An 18,967-nucleotide genomic window follows, 5' to 3' on the forward strand; every position below is an offset into this window, starting at 1 on the left:
GTCCTTGTGGCCCCAAAGCTGGAGGCAGTGCTGCAGGTGGGGTCAGAGCTGGGGTGCAGAATCCCCTCCTTGTGCTGCTGGCCACACATCTTTTGATGCAGACCTGTGGCTGCCGGGCTGCCAGTGACCATTGCTGGCTCCTGGGGAGTTTGTCACCACCTGCCACCCTCAACTGCTCCTCCAGGCTGCTCTCCAGCCGCTCCTCACCCAGCCTGCATTTGTGCTTGGGGTTGCCCCGACCCAGGTTCAGGACCTCGGACGGGGCCTTGTTGAGCTTCGTGAGGGTGGTTTGGGCCCACGGCTCAAGCCTGGGTGAGACGCTTAGGGTGGGATTTATCCCCCGCATCTTCACACAGAGAAAGCAGACACGGAACCGAGCCAGGCGCTCCTCGCCGGGCCGGGGAGCCCAGGCGCCAACCCGCAGCGCCATGGCAACGGCCGGGGCGGGCTGCTCCGGCCCAGCGCCGGGGCCGCGCCGGTGCGGGCGGCCGCAGTGCGCAGGCGCGGGGCTGTTGCCACGGCAACGATGGCGGCGGGACCGCGCAGGCGCGGCTGCGGCTGCGGCAGCTCACAGAGCTCGCCGGGAGCTGTTGCTATGACAACGCGCGGGGCCGCAGCTCGTCAGCGCAGCCTTTCTCCCGCCGCAGTGTCCGCACGCGGGACCGCTGCCCTGGCAACGCCGGGGACGGCACTGCGCAGGCGCAGCCTCCCTCTCAGTGCGCAGGCGCGGGGCCGCTGCCATGGCAACAGGCGGCGCCGCAGCGCGCAGGCGCAGCCTCCCTCGCGCTGCAGGGCGCAGGCGCAGGCGCGGGCCGGGGCGCGGCGGGCCGCAGGCGCGGGCCGGCAATGGCGGACGAGGCAGCCGTGCGGGAGCAGGCGGAGACGGTGCGGAGGCTCAAGCAGCAGAAGGCCGATCCCGATGAGGTGCGGCTGGACCCTGATGGGACTGGCGGGGCCGGGGGTGGAGCGATGGACGTGAGGTGCTGGGGGAGGAGCGGCGTGAGGGAGAGCCGGAGCCTGGTGTGGGTGGGAGGCGGCCGAGCTGCCGTGAGGAGAGGGCGCGGAGGCACTGGGGGCGCTGGGACAGGGGAGGGGAGCGCTGGGGAGCTGGGAGTTCTGGTGCTGAACTGGAACGAGCGTTGCTAAGGTGTCTGAGGGGTGGTTGCGGTCGTTGGGCTCCGTGGGAGAGTGCTGTTGGAGACTGCGAGTGTGGCGCAGGGGCTGCGGGCCTGGGGTGTGGGGCTGAGGGGGATTGGGGGTTACTGCTTCGGAGAGCGGAGGGGCTGAAGTGCCTGGGAAGAAGGGTGTGGGGGAGTCTAGGCTGGGAGCAGGAAGTAGCGATGCTGCTGTCAGACTGCCCATGCCCAGAAGGGTGTTTAGGGGTGACATGATTGAGAGGAGGATGCTGGTGCCAGGGTGCAGGGAGCAGGAGCTGGGGGTGCTGGGACTGGTAGGGTGGGAGGAGGCAGACGCTGGGGGCAGTGGAGATTGGGGAATCAGAGGATGGGGAAGGGCTGTTGGGGGTGCTGAGGTTGGGCTTCTCGTAGCAGAAGTGGGGGGCTTGGAGAGGAGCAGTGAATATCTCTGGTTACTGCGGGAGCCTGGGAGTAGCAGGTGTGTTGAGGCTGGGCAGTCTGGGTGCACTGGGAGTGCTGAGGCTGAAGGGGCTGTGGGCTGGGTCTGCTGGATGGGCTCACCCCCAGATTCCTCCTTCTTCCCCCCCAGATTGCAAAGGAGGTGGCAAAACTGCTGGAGATGAAGGCACAGCTGGGGGGAGATGAGGGGAAACACAAGTTTGTGCTCAAGACACCCAAGGTAACTACCCCAGCACCCCCACTCTGTGTGCACACCCTGCTGCCACAGTCACACCGCACCCCCATGCTTCTGTGGAGTCTCAGCACAGCCTTGCCTCTCTGTCTTCTCACTTTGGTTTCCATTTTCCCTGCGAGCAGCAGGGGTGAAGGTGGAAATGCCCCTGCAGCCCAGAAGGCCACTGGCAGCCTGAGCTGCATCCAAAGCAGCCTGGCCAGAGATGGAGAGAGGGGATCCTGCCTCTCTGCTCTGGGGAGACCTCACCTGCAGGGTTATGTCCAGCTCTGGGGCCCCAAACACAAGAGGGACATGGACCTGATGGAGAGGATCCAGAAGAGGCCACCAAGATGATCAGAGGGCTGAAGAACCTCTGCTGTGGGGACAGGCTGAAAGAGTTGGGGCTGTTCAGCCTGGAGAAGAGAAGACTCCAGGGAGACCTTAGAGCAGCCTTCCAGTACCTGAAGGGGCTCCAGGAGAGCTGGGGAGGGAGTGTTCAGAAAGGCCTGTAGGGACCAAGGATCCCCAGGCTGTCCCTGTTAGCCTTCAGCTGGTAACCTGGACAGAGGGGATGAAGCTGCTGGTGGGTTGAGTGAGCACAAGATGCTACCAAGTGCAGCTCTGCTGGTGCAAGGGTCACTGGAAAGCTCTCTTGGAAGGTCTCCTATTGAAGGTCTCTCTTTCAGAGACCTTCTTGTCCCTAAAGGGGCTGATCAGAAAGCTGGGGACAGACTTTGGAGCAAGGCCTGTTGGGACAGGACAAGGGATGATGGTTGGAAACTAAGAGGGAGATTCAGACTGGAGAGAAGAGAGAAATATTTGACACTAAGGGTGGTGAGAGCCAGGCCCAGTATGCCCAGAGAGGTGGTAGAAGCCCCAAGCCTGGCACCATTGCAGGTCAAGTTGTTTGAGGCTCTGAGCAGCCTGCTCTAGTTGTAGATGTCCCTGGTGGCTGCAGGAGTTTGGACTGGATGAGCCTGAAAGGTCCCTTCCATACCAGCCCAGACTGGGATTCTGTGGCTGTGGTGGAACCACAGCTGTAGAAACCCAGCAGTGTTTGCCAGGAGTGTTCAGCACTTGTTGGAATGTGGGGAGCAAGAAAGGTCTCCTGGCTTCTGATCTGGCTTTGCTCTGTGGGGTGGGGAACTCCATTTCCTGAGCAGGTCTGGCCAGCTGCTGACAGCTGTGTGTCCTCTTGCAGGAGGAACCTTCCTTCAAGGGTGGCTCCAGAGAGTAGTGTCTGTGATGCAAAGTGTGCTGAGATCCTGGGGGACCTCAAGGCTTCAGCACTAGCAAGGGGCCAGAGCCCAGCTCTGAACCTTGCTCATCACTAAAGCAGGCTGTGTTGGTGGCAGTGACTGAGGGAGTGCCTCAGAACGTGTCCATGCCCCTTCTGTGCTGCTGTGCTGTGAGGCCTGCAGCGTGGCTCACTGCTGCAAGCTGTGCAAAGGACCCTGCAGCCTGCCAGTCCCAGGGCAAGTCAGCAGCTGGTGGCTTCCCAGCCACATCAGCTGCTCCTCACTCTGTGACCTACATCTGGGGCGTGGGGAGGTGCCTGCTCTGCTTCCTTCCCCACCAGCACTTAGAAGATGAGAGCAGGAGGCCCAGTCCATGAACTGGAGGGGTTGTGTTGCTGAGAGCCTGAAGGTGCTCAGCTAGGTAACTGAGTAACTCCTGACAGTGACAGAATGCAGAGGGAGCATGTCCCAGGCAGCAGCAGATGGACACTGGCCAGGCAGCACACTCTGGAAAGAGGATTACTCCCTGAGTGAGTTTGGGCTGTGCAAAGCTGCTGCTTGTTACACAGCTTCACAATGTCCCTGTCCTTCATTCCACCCCCCTAGGTGGCTCCTTGTACAGAGGTCTGGCTGCTACAGCTGAAACAGAGCTGTTCAGCCTGGAGGCTGGAAGGCTCCAGGGAGACCTCAGAACAGCCTTCCAGTAGCTGAAGGGCTCCAGAAGAGCTGGAGAGGGACTTTGGACAAGGGCTGGGAGTGCAAGGATAAGGGACAATGGCTTTGAGCTGGGAGAGGGGAGATTTAGGTTGGACATCAGGAGGAAGTTCTGCAGAGTGAGGGTGAGGAGACACTGGAACAGGCTGCCCAGGGAGGTGGTTGAGGGTCCATCCCTGCAGGCACTCAAGGTCAGCCTGGTTGTGTCCCTGGGCAGTCTCTTCTTTCTCACTTCTTCAATTTGCCATGGTTTAGTTGATTAGATGGTGTTGGGTGATAGGTTAGACTCCATGATCTCAAAGGTCTATTCTATTCTATTCTATTCTATTCTATTCTATTCTATTCTATTCTATTCTATTCTATTCTATTCTATTCTATTCTATTCTATTCTATTCTATTCTCTATTCCCTATTTCTATTTTCTATTCCCTATTTTCTATTTCCTATTCCCTATTTCTATTCTATTCCATCCAGCTTCTCCCCCACCAGCACTCCCAAGTCCTTCTCTGCAGGGCTGTTGATGGCATCCTCCAGCCTGGATTAATACTGAGGTTCTCCTGAGCCCCCTCATGGGATCCTCCTCAGCCCACCCCTCCAGCTTATCTATGTCCCACTGGATGGCAACATCCTATACTTCAGTCTTACCAACTGCACTACTCAGCTTGGTGTCATCTGCACCCCTGCTGAGGGTGCCCCAATCTGCATCCTTGGTGAAGATACTGAACAGCACCAGTGCCAGTACAGCCCCCTGAGGGGCACCACGTGCCACCCATCTCCACCTGGACGTGGAGCTGTCATCTCCTTACCCCAGAGAATTGTCAGGGTTGGAAGGGACCTCAAGGCTCATCCACTTCCAACCCCCCCTGCCATGGGCAGCAGGTTGCTCACAGCCACAGCCAGCCTGGCTGCAAACACCTCCAGGCGTGAGGCTGCCACCACCTCCCTGGGCAACCTGTGCCAGTCTCTCACCACCCTCATGGGGAAGAGTTTCTCTGACTGCCAGTGATGGACCCCAGGTGCCAATCTTCAAAGGGACTCTGAGCACGAGAATGAATCAGAGAACCAGAGAGTGAGTTGGGTTGGAAAAGGCCTCCAGGATCATTGACTCCAGCCAGCAACCCAACCCCACCATGGCCACCAAACCATGGCCCCAGGTGCTGTGGTCCCAGGGTTCTGGAACACCTTCAGTGATGGTGACTCCACCACCTCCCTCGGCAGCACATTCCAGTGGCCAATCTCTTTCTGGGAAGAATTTCTTCCTAACATCCAGCCTGAACCTCCCCTGGCACAGCTTGAGACTGTGTCCTCTTGTTCTGGTGCTGCTTGCCTGGGAGAAGAGACCAACCCCCACCTGGCTACAACCTCCCTTCAGGTAGTTGTAGACAGCAGTAAGGCTCTCCTGAGCCTCCTCCTCTGCAGGCTAAACACCCCCAGCTCCCTCAGCTGCTCCTCACAGGGCTTGTGCAGGCTTCTGCAGGCTGCCTGAGGCACTGTGTGGTGTGCTCCTCCCCCAGGGCACCCGTGACTACAGCCCCAAGCAGATGGCCATCCGGGAGAGGGTCTTCAGCGCCATCATCTCCTGCTTCAAGCGCCACGGGGCGGAGGTCATCGACACGCCGGTCTTCGAGCTGAAGGTGGGTGAGGGTCTCGCAGCTCAGCTTGCCCTCGTGGCAAGGCTCTTCTTCCGGCCCTGAGGTCCCCTCCCACCACCTCCTCATTTCCTGTGCTGCAGGGCTGATGCCCTTTCACTCAAGGTGCACTCTGCCCCTCTGTGCTGTAACTCAGTGTTCTTTGCCCTCTGCCCGGTCCCCGCGGGGGCTCTCTGCCCGGTCCCCGCGGGGGCTCTCTGCCCGGTCCCCACGGGGGCTCTCTGCCGGGTCCCCCTGCCCGGTCCCCGCGGGGGCTCTCTGCTCGGTCCCTCTGCCCATTCCCCGTGGGGGCTCTCTGCCCCGTCCCCGCGGGGGCTCTCTGCCCGGTCCCTCTGCCCATTCCCCACGGGGGCTCTCTGCCCCATCCCTGCGGGGGCTCTCTGCCCGGTCCCTCTGCCCTGTCCCCGCGGGGGCTCTCTGCCGGGTCCCTCTGCCCCGTCCCCGCAGGGGCTCTCTGCCCGGTCCCTCTGCCCATTCCCCGCGGGGGCTCTCTGCTCGGTCCCTCTGCCCTGTCCCCGCGGGGGCTCTCTGCCCGGTCCCTCTGCCCATTCCCCACGGGGGCTCTCTGCCCCATCCCTGCGGGGGCTCTCTGCCCGGTCCCTCTGCCCTGTCCCCGCGGGGGCTCTCTGCCCGGTCCCTCTGCCCTGTCCCCGCGGGGGCTCTCTGCCCGGTCCCTCTGCCCTGTCCCCGCGGGGGCTCTCTGCCGGGTCCCTCTGCCCCGTCCCCGCAGGGGCTCTCTGCCCGGTCCCTCTGCCCATTCCCCGCAGGGGCTCTCTGCCCGGTCCCTCTGCCCATTCCCCGCGGGGGCTCTCTGCTCGGTCCCTCTGCCCGGTCCCCGCGGGGGCTCTCTGCTGGGTCCCTCTGCCCCGTCCCCGCGGGGGCTCTCTGCTGGGTCCCTCTGCCCCGTCCCCGCGGGGGCTCTCTGCTGGGTCCCTCTGCCCATTCCCCGCGGGGGCTCTCTGCCCGGTCCCTCTGCCCTGTCCCCGCGGGGGCTCTCTGCCCGGTCCCTCTGCCCCGTCCCCGCGGGGGCTCTCTGCCCGGTCCCTCTGCCCTGTCCCCGCCGGGGCTCTCTGCTCGGTCCCTCTGCCCTGTCCCCGCGGGGGCTCTCTGCCCGGTCCCTCTGCCCCGTCCCCGCGGGGGCTCTCTGCCCGGTCCCTCTGCCCACTCCCCGCCGGGGCTCTCTGCTCGGTCCCTCTGCCCTGTCCCCGCGGGGGCTCTCTGCCCAGTCCCTCTGCCCCGTCCCCGCGGGGGCTCTCTGCTCGGTCCCTCTGCCCTGTCCCCGTGGGGGCTCTCTGCTGGGTCCCTCTGCCCCGTCCCCGCGGGGGCTCTCTGCCCAGTCCCTCTGCCCCGTCCCCGCGGGGGCTCTCTGCTCGGTCCCTCTGCCCGGTCCCCGCAGGGGCTCTCTGCTCGGTCCCTCTGCCCTGTCCCTGTAGGTAATCTCTGCCCCTGCCCTCTGTTCCCAAAGGTGCTTTTTGCTCTCTGCCCTGTCCCTGAAGGTGCCCTTTGTCCCTGTGCCCTGTTGTAGGAGACCCTGACAGGGAAGTATGGTGAAGACTCGAAGCTCATCTATGACCTGAAGGATCAGGGCGGGGAGCTGCTGTCCCTACGCTACGACCTGACTGTATCCTGCTGCAGCCTCTGCTGGGGGTCTCCAGCTTCACTGCCCAGCCTGGCCAGGGGACAGGGGGGAGGAAGAGGAGGGAGGCCAGTCCTGGGCCTCTGACCCCGTGCACACAAGGAGGTGTGGGTCAGTGGGAGCAGGACCCTTGGTCATTTATCTATGGCATGTTGCTTCTGGTGAAGCATGATGTGTGGCTGGGGGGTTGGTGGAGCCATGGCTATGTGGGGGGCTGGTGAAGCCATGGTTGTGTGTGGAACTGAGGAAGGTCTGAGGGGGCTGCCTCTACCACAGGGTACCCAGATGAGGCTCTCAGGGTACCCAGCCTGCAGGAGAGCTGAGATCCAGCCAAAGGTGCTGTTGTAAGGCACCTAAGGGATACTTAATGTGTGGTCCCTGACTTTGACAGCTGTGGACACCTTGGGGAGCTGTGGGAAGTCCAGCCAGCTCCTAGCAGTTGCTTTGTCCCAAGGATGTGTCAACTATGAGCCAGCAGTGTGCTCTTGTGGCCAAGAAGGCCAATGGTCTCCTGGGGTACCTCAAGAAGAGTGTGACCAGCCGGTCAAGAGAGGGTCTCTGCCCTGGTGAGGCCACAGCTGGACTGTAAGGTCCAGTTCCTGGGCTCTCCAATTCCAGAGAGACAGGGAACTGCTGGAAAGAGTCCAGTGGAAGCTGTGAAGATGCTAAGGAGCCTCTCTGTGAGGAGCAAAGGCTAAGAGCCCTGGGGCTGGTGAGCCTGGAGAAGAGCAGCCCCAGAGGGGAGCTGAGTGATGCTCAGCAAGAGCTAAAGGCTGGGGGGCAAGAAGCTGGGTCCAGGCTCTGCTCAGCGGTGCCCAGGGACAGCACAAGGGGCACTGGGCACAGACTGGCACCCAGGAGGTTCCATGTGAAGAGGAGGAGCAAGTTGTTTGGTGTGAGGGTGCTGGAGGCCTGGAGCAGGCTGCCCAGAGAGGTTGTGGAGTCTCCTGGTATGGAGAGCATCCAACACCCCCCACCCCGCTCAGGCATTGTGCTCCTGGACAAGCTGCTGTGAGTGCCCTGCTGGAGCAGGGCAGGGTAGACTGGGTGAGGCAGATAGTGAGGACCCGGCACTGTCTGTGGGTGATAAGTGGGTGGGGTCATCCCTTCCTGTGGCCACCCTTAACTGCCCTGCCCCAGGTGCCCTTTGCTCGCTACCTGGCCATGAACAAGATCTGCAGCATCAAGCGGTACCACATCGCCAAGGTCTACCGGAGGGACAACCCTGCCATGACCCGGGGCCGCTACAGGGAGTTCTACCAGTGTGTGAGTCTGGCCTGGCAGGGCTGGGGGCTGGGCAGCACCCATGAACCATAGAATTGTTAGGGTGGAAGGGAGCTCAAGGCTCAGCCAGTCCCAACCCCCCTGCCATGGGCAGGGACACCTCACACTACAGCAGGTTGCTCACAGCCACATCCAGCCTGGCTGCAAACACCTCCAGGCAGGAGGCTGCCACCACCTCCCTGGGCAACCTGTGCCAGTCTCTCACCACCCTCATGGGGAACAACTTCTTCCTAACTTCCAACCTGAATCTACCCATTTCTTTTGTTGTTCCACCCCCCCAGTCCTATCACTCCCTGACACCCTAAAAAGTCCCTCCCCAGCTTTCTTGGAGCCCCCTTCAGACACTGGAAGGCTACAATTAGGTCTCCTGGGAGCCTTCTCCTCTCCAGACTGAGCAGCCCCAACTCCCTGAGTCTGCCCTTATAGGAGAGGTGCTCCAGCCCTCTGCTCATCCTCGTGTTGATTAGAGACACAGCTCTTGAACTTCCTCCAGGGACTGGGACTCTACCACCTTCCTGGGCAGCCTGTGCAGCCTGACCACTCTTGCAGCAAAGAAATTGTTCCTCATCTCCAGCCTAACCCTCCCCTGGCACAATTTCAGTCCATTTCCTTCTGTCCTGTCTCTTGTTTCTTGGGAGCAGAGCCCAACCCCCAGCTCACTGCAGCCTCCTTTCAGGGAGCTGTAGGGAGCAGTGAGGTCTCCCCTCAGCCTTCTTCTAAGGTAACAGAAGGAGAGGCAGTGGCCTGAAATTGTGCCAGGGGAGGGTTAGGTTGGAGAGGAGGAAAGATTTCTTTGCTGCAAGAGTGGTCAGGGACTGGCACAGGCTGCCCAGGGAGGTGGTGGAGTCCCCATGCCTGGAGGTGTTCCAGAGCCCTGTGGCCGTGGCACCTGGGGCCATGGTGGGATTAGGTTGCTGGTTGGAGTCAATGATCCTGGAGGCCTTTTCCAACCCAACTCACTCTCTGGTTTCTCTGATTCATTCTTGTGCTCAGAGTCTCCTTGAGGATTGGCACCTAGGGGTCCATCAGTGGCAGTCAGAGAAGAGGTTTTGTGTTGCTTCTGTGCCTTGTTTCTCTCTGACCATTGCTGTGCCCTCTGCTGTCTCCTGGTCACAAGGAACCAGCCCATTCCCTTTCCTGCTGTTGGGTTTTGGTTCATCCTAGTGTCTGGTGGAAAGCACTCAGGCTTCCTGATTTCTGTTTCTGCCTTGGCAACTGAAAGTTTGCCTCAGTTGAGATCTCTTTGGTTGCCTTCTCCTCTGCTCTTTAACTTTGTCACCTGCATTAGAAGCAGAGTACCTCAAGGGTGGAGGCCAAACACCTACCACATGGGTCACACCCAGTAATAAGGAGCCTTCTCCTCCTCCTGGGTTCTTTGTTGACTTCCTGCTGCCTCTGCTGCCTCCTGGGTGTTGTTTTCCAAGGCTCTCTTACCCCTCCAGCAGCAGGAGGCAGGGAGATGCAGAGCAGCTTCTCCCAAGCGGTGGCCCCCACGCAGTGCACAAGCTCAGTGCAGGCTCCTCACCCACCTCCTGTCCCCTCTGGGTCCCCTTGCTGAGGGCTGGTGCTCCCCTGCACCCTGTTTGTGTTGCTGCTGGAGGCCCAGCTGAAGAGCAGAGCTGGAGCTGTGCTGCTGACTGCCCCTTGCTGTGGCCCAGGACTTCGACATCGCTGGGCAGTTCGACCCCATGATCCCTGACGCCGAGTGCCTGAAGATCGTGCACGAGATCCTCAGTGACCTGCAGCTGGGGGACTTCATCATCAAGGTGAGGCTGGACAGGTCCCTCAGGGCCGTGCTGGGAAGCAATGCTCATTGTTCCTCTGGGTTTACACTCTAGTGGCCACTGAGGCCTGGCCCAGGAGGTCCTCCCACCTCTGCTCCTCATGGTCTGTATGCCTCACAAGCACAGTCACAGAGTGGTTTGTGTTGGAAGGGACCTTCGGAGGTCAGCCAGTGCCACCCTCCTGCGGCCAGCAGGGACATCTGCAACCAGAGCAGTCCTCTCCAGCCCCACCTGGAATGGTTCCAGGAATGGAGCATCTCTGGGCAATCTGGGCCAGGGTTTTACCACCCTCAGCATCAAACATTTCTTCCATCCAGTTCAAGGCTTCCTCTTCTAGTTTCAAACCATCACCTCTCACCCTGTCACAGCAGGCCATGCTCAAAAGTCTGTTCACAGCTTTCTGATCAATCCCTTTAGGTAATGAAAGGCCACCAGGAAGTCTCTCTGGAGGCTTCTCTTCTCCATCACTGAACACCCCCAGCTCCCTCAGCTGCTCCTCCCCAGCCCTCTTCTCCAGACCCTTCCCCACCTTTGTTGCCCTTCTCTGGCCCTGCTCCAGCTCCTCAATGTCCTTCTTGCAGTGAGAGGCCCAGAACGGAGCCCAGCACTCAAGCTGTGGCCTCCCCAGTGCCCAGTCCAGAGGCACCATCCCTGCCCTGCTCCTGCTGCCCACACCATTGCTGCTCCAGCCCAGGCTGCTGCTGCCCTTCTTGCCCACCTGGGCACCCCCTGAGCTCCTCTCCAGCTGCTGTCACCCAGCACCCCCAGAGCCTTCTCTGCTGGGCATTTTCCAGCCCCTCTGCCCCCAGCCTGGAGCCTTCCTGGGGTTGTTGTGCCCCAAGTGCAGCACCCAGCCCTGGGCCTGGTTGAACCTCACCCCTCTGACCTCAGCCATGGATGCAGCCTGGCCAGGTCCCTCTGCAGAGCCTCCTGACCCTGCTCCACACTGAACAACCCTAGGTCCCTCAGCTGTTCCTCCCCAGCACTGTTCTCCAGACCCTTCCCCAGCTTTCTTGCCCTTCTCTGGGCACCCTCTAGCCCCTCAATGTCCTCCTTGGAGCGAGGGGCCCAAAGCTGACCCCAGCCCTTGCTGCCTGTCCCCAGGTCAACGACCGCCGCATCCTGGACGGGATGTTCGCAGTCTGCGGAGTTCCAGACCCCAAGTTCCGAACCATCTGCTCTAGTGTGGACAAGCTGGACAAGGTAGGGGCTGCAGCAGCTGCTGCTGGAGGCTCAGGGAGTCTCTGTCCCTCTGGGCTGCTCTTCCTATGGTCCATGAGTACTGGCTGGGGGATGCTGGTAGACCTGGAGTCATTCTGGTTCTTCCTCCCTCTAATGCAGGAGTGCTGGATCCTCTGCTTGCTTCACCAGCATCCCCCAGGGGCCTGGCTGGTGGGAGGAAGGGAGAGAAAAATCACACACATGGTGTTGGGGGTGGGAAGAGACCTCTAGAGGTCATCCAGTCCAACCCCACTGCCAGAGCAGGGGTACATAGAGCAGGTCACACAGCAAAAGTGCTCTTCACAAGAAGCTGAGCATTCCAACCCTTGGCCTTCTGAAGGTGCTGCTGTTTATGAACCAGGAGCATGAGAACCTACCCTAGGCTCAGCCAGGGCTTTGAAAAGCCTCTCTGAGTGCACCAAGATGTCAGGTGATGTGAGGCATCCCAGATGTGTCCTGCAATCACAGACCAGCCCAGAGGGAAAGGGATCTTGGAAGGTCATCCAGCTGCCACCACCTCCCTGGGCAACCTGTTCCAGTCTCTCACCACCCTCATGGGGAAGAGCTTCTTCCTCACATCCAATCTGAATCTCCCCATTTCTAAATTTGCTTCATTCCCCACAGTCCTATCACTCCCTGACACCCTAAGTCTTGGAGGTCTTGCCCAAGCCAAACGTTGCTGTGGTGCTGCTCGCCCAGCACCACAACCCCAGCTGGGGCTGCAGACTGTGCAGAGTGCAAGGATTGGAGGGCCATGTTCTGAGAGCAGTGGATCTGCTGCTTCTCCCACACACCTCAATCCTGCTGCCACATGGAGATCTGTGGAGGGCAGAAGATGTTTACCTGCCCTGTGCAGGACCAGCAGAAAGCTTTCCCAGCAGAGCCCAGGTCTGTGGGGCAGTGGCTGATGTTGAGGTGGAAACTCCTGTTCTGTAGTTTATATCCACTGCCTCATGTCCTGTCCCAGGGTGCAACTAAGCAGAGCCTGTCCCCTCCCTCCTGACCCCCAGCCCTCAGCTATTGATAGACATTGATCAGATCCCTCTCAGCCTTCTCCTCTCCAGACTCTGTCCCAGGGCTCTCAGCCTCTCCTCACCAGGCAGTCTCCAGTCCCTTCAGCATCCTTGTAGCCTTCCTTGGACTCTCTCCAGCAGATCCTTGTCCCTCCTGAGCTGGGGAGCCCAGAGCTGGATGCAATATTCCAATGCTGCTGTTGTGTCCCTGGCAGATGTCGTGGGAGGAGGTGAGGAGTGAGATGGTGGCAGAGAAGGGGCTGTGCCCCGAGGCCGCGGAGCGCATTGGGGAGTACGTCCGGCTGCAGGGTGAGCGCCGCTGCCCCCACCCCTGCCCTTGGCCTGCCCAGGGCCACAGCTGCAGTGCTGCCCAGCCCCTGCCCTTGGCCTGCCCAGGGCCACAGCTGCAGTGCTGCCCAGCCCCTGCCCTTGGCCTGCCCAGGGCCACAGCTGCAGTGCTGCCCAGCCCCTGCCCTTGGCCTGCCCAGGGCCACAGCTGCAGTGCTGCCCAGCCCCTACCCTCGGCCTGCCCAGGGCCACAGCTGCAGCAGTGCCAGCCCCAGGCAGTGCTGCCCAGGGCCACAGCTGCAGCAGTGCCAGCCCCAGGCAGTGCTGCCCAGGGCCACAGCTGCAGCAGTGCCAGCCCCAGGCAGAGCTGCCCAGCCCTGTCCTGGCAGCTGCTGCCGACCTGAGCTGCGGCTCCTGCCCACAGGTGGCCTGGAGCTGATCGAGCAGCTCCTGCAGGACCCAAAGCTGTCCCAGAACAAGCTGGCCAGGGAGGGGCTGGGGGACATGAAGCTGCTGTTCGAGTACCTGACCCTGTTTGGCATCACTGGCAAGGTGAGGAGCTGCAGGGGCAGGGGGGATGGGGCACAGCCCTCGTGGGTGGGCAGCCCTCGTGGGGCCCCTCCTTGCCCCCGGTGCTGGAGCTGCCCTGGTGTCCTGCAGATCCGCTTCGACCTGAGCCTGGCGCGGGGCCTGGACTATTACACAGGGGTGATCTACGAGGCTGTGCTGCTGCAGCAGGAGGGGCAGGCTGGGGAGGAGCCCCTGGGCGTGGGCAGCGTGGCCGGCGGCGGGCGCTACGATGGCCTGGTTGGGATGTTTGACCCCAAGGGCCGCAGGGTGCCCTGCGTGGGGGTCAGCATCGGCATCGAGAGGATCTTCTCCATCCTGGAGCAGAGGCTGGAGGTAGGTGCTGCAGGGGCTGGGCTCAGCACAGGCACAGAGCAAGGGTTTCTAGCTGCTCCTCCTCCTCCCTCCCGCCCCGTGCCGAGGCCTGCGGGCGCTGCAGTGCTTGTGCCCTGCTGTGGCCTTTGGTGGGGCAGCAGCCAGGCAGCTGCTGTGCTCTGCAGCAGGACTTGGAACCAAGATGTCATCTCTGGCTTGGGAGGTGATCTCTGGGGCTGCCAGTGGAGGCGAGAGGCCTCTCCCAGCAGTCCTCAGGCATGGTTTGTTCAGCTGCAGCCATGAAGGGGGCACTTCCACCCTCAGCAGAGGCAGGTGCCCAGGTCAGTTGTCTTGGTGTTCCCCACACACTGGGCACCGGTGTGAGCCCCATCTCCTCCTTGGCAAGGGAAATGGCAGCCTCAGGTGTCTTCTGCTGCCCAAGGCACTGCAGAGACCTTGCAGGAATGGGATATCCTCAGGGGGCTTCCCAGATACCTTTTCCACTTCTCCTCTCTCCCTACATCCCAGGCAGTGGCTGCTGATGGTCTTTGTAGGCTCCCACACCCCCATTGCACACTTCCCTCCCCCAGAGGCCTCTGTGGGAACCTCTCTCTTGGCAGCCACACACAACCAGGTTTTCTACCTAGAAACTGAGTTCTTTCCCCACCACCTTTCAGTGCTGCCAGGTTTGTTCCTGCCCAGGTGACCTTTTAAAGGCTTCTGCCTTCAGCAAAAGCAGTGGCAGGAAAATGCCACTTTGAATAGCCTCATCCCAGCAGTGCTGGACATATCTCAGCTTGCTGCTCATCCAGCCCAGAGTCACCAGCTCCACTGCAGAGCAGGCAGCTGCCCCTGCCCACCTTCTACAGGGCTTGCTGTTCCTGGACTGCTTGGAGCAGACTTCTGGGAAGTCCTTGGGTGTGGAAGAGCAGTCTCTATGCATAATCTGCCAGGGAAATTGCTTCTCTCCAGCCTGGCTGCACCTGCAGTTCAGCCCCCCTCATGGAACTGCTGCAGGATGGGGTTTGTGGGGCTTTGCTCCCTCTCCTGAGCTGATGCTCTTCATCCCACTGAGCCTCTTCACCTCTAAACTGCTGGGCCTGGGGTGCTGACCCATCCTACTCAGGGAGGCTCAGGTATCTCTGCGTGTGTCCATGGCATTATTTGAGTCTTGTCTCCTCTCTAGGCCTCTGAGGAGAAGATCAGGACCACAGAGACACAGGTGCTGGTGGCCTCTGCCCAGAAGAAGCTCCTTGAGGAGCGGCTGAAGCTCGTCAGCGAGTTGTGGGATGCTGGCATCAAGGTATGAGCAGGCAATGGCAAAGTCAGGAGCTGCCTGGTCCACTCCATGCCAGGAAGGGACCAAATCAGGCATTCCTGTGGGAGGAAGGGGCCCTACAAAGAGGGTGAGCAGCAGATGCCTTCCTGGATGGAGCCTCCCTCACAGCTGGAGGTGTTCTCCCTGAAGGGCTGGGCAATGTGACTTGGTCAGCCATGGGACACTGCCTGGGCTGCTCTGTGTCTGCCATCTCAGCACAGAATCCCACGTGATACCCTGCTGCTTCCAACAGAGAGTGAAACACCATGGAGTAAAGAGGGAGAGGAGCCAGGGAGGGGCTTTTTGCCACAGAGAAGATGTGAGGCAGGACCCTGCTCCCTATCTGCTGCAGACAGAGGCCCTCTGTGGCTGGGGGGAGGACAGTGGCTGAGGGGAGGATAATGCATGGGTGGTCTGCTGGCCTCCTGACCCTCTAGGGACACCACAAGTCAGCTCTGGTCACACACAGACAGGACGTAATGGTCTGGTCCTTGCCCAGGGGCTGGAAGTACCTCTGAGCTGTGCTGCCTTGGAGCTGTGTTCCCCAGGGCTCAGAGCTGGGCATGTTCTGTTTGATGTCTTCTTCAATGATCTGCATGAAGGGATCCAGGCACCCTCAGGCAGTCTGCAAATGACACCAGGCTGGATGGCTGTGTTGATCTGCTGAGGGCTCAGGAGGCTCTGCAGAGGGACCTGGCCAGGCTGGGATGGGCAGAGGCCAATGGGGTGAGGTTCAACAAGGACAAGGGCTGGGCCCTGCTCTTGGGGCACAGCAACAGCTTGGGGCTGGAAACTGCCTGGTGGAAAAGGCCCTGGGGGTGCTGGGTGACAGCAGCTGGAGAGGAGCTCAGGGGGTGCCCAGGTGACTAAGAAGGGCAGCAGCAGCCTGGGCTGGAGCAGCAATGCTGTGGGCAGCAGGAGCAGGGCAGGGATTGTGCCTCTGGACTGGGCACTGGGGAGGCCACAGCTTGAGTGCTGGGCTCAGTTCTGGGCCTCTCACTCCAAGAAGGACATTAAGGAGCTGGAGCAGGGCCAGAGAAAGGCAACAAAGGTGGGGAAGGGTCTGGAGAAGAGGGCTGGGGAGGAGCAGCTGAGGGAGCTGGGGGTGTTCAGTGTGGAGCAGAGGAGGCTGAGGGAGACCTCATTGCTCTCTGCAGCTCCCTGAGAGGAGGCTGCAGCCAGGCTGGGGGCTGGGCTCTGCTCCCTAGTCTCAGGTGAGAGAAGGAGAGGCTGTGGTCTGAAATTGTGCCAGGGGAGGGCTAGGTTGAACAGGAGGAACAATTTCTTCCTCTGAAGGGTTGCCAAGCCCTGGCCCAGGCTGCCCAGGGCAGTGGTGCAGTCCCCATGCCTGGAGGGGTTTCAAAGCTGTGTAGATGTGGTGCTGAGGGCCATGGAGTTGGTGGTGCCCTGGCAGTGCTGGGGGAAGGCTTGGACTCCATGATCTGAAAGGTCTCTCCCAGCCAGCAGCATTCTGTGATTCCATCATTACTCATCACCTTCTCCCCACACAGCAGGGGTGCCCAGAAGCAGGCCAGTGGTGCTGATGGTGTCCTGCTCTGCTCCCCTTGCAGGCAGAAGTGCTCTACAAGAAGAACCCCAAGCTGCTGAACCAGCTGCAGTACTGTGAGGAGAGTGGCATCCCACTGGTGGCCATCGTGGGGGAGCAGGAGCTGAAGGATGGAGTCGTCAAGCTGCGGGTGGTGGCCACCAGGGAGGAGGTGAGGTCCAGGGGGGCTCAGCCTGGGGGGCATTGGCCACCAGGAGGAGGTGAGGCCTAGGGGGGCTCAGCCTGGGGGGCATTGGCCATTTGAGCCAGCATCCCAGTTCAGAGCAGGCCTCCAGCCTCCTCTGCAGTGGTGCCATCAGGCTCCATTTGGCATGTTCATGGACATGCCAACTTACCTTTGGTGGCCAGAAGGGAGATCAGAGCCCTCAAACACTTCCACCTGAGGGGAAAAAGCCTCCAAGGCTTAGCAGAGCTGCCTGCACAGAAGGAGTGGTGAGGGGCTGGCAGACTTGTGGTGAGGACTGAGGGCGGTGGCCTTGTGGGTGCACTTTGGGAGACTTGGTGGTGTCCTCAGCCCCTCTTGACCTGCTGTGGAGCATGTGCCCTGGTGTCAGTTTGCCACCAAGCCCTCCCCAGCAGCTTCTCAGGACTGTATTTGGCATCTTCCTTAGACCTCTCCAAGCAGAGGTCTCTCCAGAGCCTCTGTCACCCCACATTCCCCTTCTCACCCCATGCAGGTTCCTGGAGCTGTGGAGCACCATTGTCTCCAGCTCTGCAGAGCTCCCCTCTATGATGGCCTCCTTGAGCTCCCTGCTGCTCCTCAGCTCAGGAACCTGTAGCATGGTGGGGAGATCCTGGGGCTGTACCTTCTGGCCAGGGTAGAAGACCATTGCTGAAGGTCCTAAAGGTGCCCTCCTGGCACAAGTGGGACCTGTGCTGAGCAGGGCACTGCCCTTGGCTTTGGAAGCAGTAGGAAGGAGTGGGAAGTGCATGGCCCTGGGGCAGGGTGGCAGGCAGGGGCTTGCTCTGTCAGCTGCAGCTCCCCTCTCAGGCCTTGCAGAGGGGCTGGGGACAGCAGCATGGCTGCAGGGCAGGGCAGGTCCATCAGGCTGCACTGAAGCCACTTTGTACTCTCCCTGTGCAGGTCAACGTTGGCAGGGAGAGCCTGGTTGAGGAGATCAGGATGCGAACGAGCCAGCCCTGACCGCCCCCCCGGACTCATCTCCTGCTTTGGTGGATCCTGGCTGGCAGCTGCCTGCTGCCAGTGCCTTCTCCAGGCCAGCAGCAGCAGCTGGCCTTGGGCAGCTCTATTTATTCTTGTCTGGTGCCCTCCCTTCCCCGGCAGGAGCAGGGAGGTCACAGCAGCAGCTCCTGTGCCCTGTCCCAGCCTGCAGAGCTGTTTGCCAAGTGGCCTCCTGGCTGTGGTGCCAGGCGGAGCCCCCATGCTGGCAGCTGGCCCCTGGGGGCTTGGCTGCGGCTCCTTGTTGCCATTACCTGGAATCAGCCTCCTGCCCCAGCCCTGCTCTGGCTGGGGGTGGGTGGCTGACCTTGCCCCAGCCACATGGAAAGGCTCCCAGGAACAATAAATGTGTCCCCCCCCCCACACTGGTGGCTGCTGTCTGTCACTGCTGGGCTCAGGGAAGACCTTCTTGCTCTAACTCCCTGAAGGGAGGTTGTGGCCAGGTGGGAGTTGGTCTCTTCTCCCAGGCAGCACCCAGCACCAGAACAAGAGGACACAGTCTCGGGCTGTGCCAGGGGAGGTTTGGGCTGGAGGTGAGGAGAAAGTTCTTCCCAGCAAGAGAGATTGGCCGTTGGGATGTGCTGCCCAAGGCGGGGGGGGTGTGGAGTCACCATCCCTGGAGGTGTTCAAAACAGGCTTGATGGCCGCACCCAAAGAGTGGCTGTCAATGGCTCCATGTCCCAGTGGAGGCCAGTGACAAGCGGAGTCCCTCAGGGATCAGTCCTGGGACCTGTCTTGTTCAACATCTTTGTGGGTGACATGGACAGTGGCATTGAGCGCACCCTAAGCAAGTTTGCTGATGACACCAAGCTGTGTGGTGCAGCAGACACGCTGGAGTGAAGGGAGGCCATCCAGAGGGACCTTGACAGGCTGGAGAGGTGGGCACAAGCCAACCTCATGAAGTTCAATAAGAGCAAGTGCAGGGTCCTGCATCTGGGTCAAGGCAATCCCAGGCACAAATCCAGGCTGGGCAGTGACTGGCTGGAAAGTAGCCCTGAGGAGAGAGACTTGGGGGTGCTGGTGGACAAGAAGCTCAACATGAGCTCTCAATGTGCACTTGCAGCCCACAAAGCCAATCAGATCCTGGGCTGCATCAGGAGAAGTGTGGCCAGCAGGTCGAGGGAGGTGATCCTCCCCCTCTACTCAGCCCTGGTGAGACCCCACCTGGAGTACTGTGTCCAGTTCTGGAGCCCCTATTACAAGAGGGATGTGGAGGTGCTGGAACGTGTCCAGAGAAGGGCCACGAGGAGGAGCAGAGGGCTGGAGCACCTCTCCTATGAGGACAGACTGAAGGAGTTGGGGCTGTTCAGTCTGCAGAAGAGAAGGCTCCGAGGTGACCTAATTGTGGCCTTCCAGTATCTGAAGGGGGCCTACAGGAAGGCTGG

General features: G+C 60.8%; 1 protein-coding gene across 1 annotated transcript; it reads left to right on the top strand.

The window, feature by feature from the left end:
* The first annotated feature begins 805 nt into the window (after positions 1–805).
* On the top strand, positions 806–17,943 carry LOC137455075 (histidine--tRNA ligase, cytoplasmic). Its single transcript, XM_068165613.1, has 13 exons — positions 806–924; positions 1,726–1,815; positions 5,275–5,394; positions 6,935–7,030; positions 8,186–8,311; positions 9,988–10,095; positions 11,218–11,316; positions 12,563–12,656; positions 13,060–13,187; positions 13,296–13,538; positions 14,704–14,820; positions 16,407–16,553; positions 17,487–17,943. Exons 1-13 carry the CDS (start codon positions 847–849, stop codon positions 17,544–17,546), a joined length of 1,506 nt encoding a protein of 501 aa, XP_068021714.1. The 5' UTR covers positions 806–846; the 3' UTR covers positions 17,547–17,943.
* The last annotated feature ends 1,024 nt before the right edge of the window (positions 17,944–18,967 follow it).

Source organism: Melanerpes formicivorus, unplaced genomic scaffold, assembly GCF_026170545.1.
Source record: "Melanerpes formicivorus ecotype bairdi unplaced genomic scaffold, bMelFor1.0.p_v2 SCAF_91, whole genome shotgun sequence".
Classification (NCBI taxonomy): Eukaryota; Metazoa; Chordata; class Aves; order Piciformes; family Picidae; genus Melanerpes; species Melanerpes formicivorus.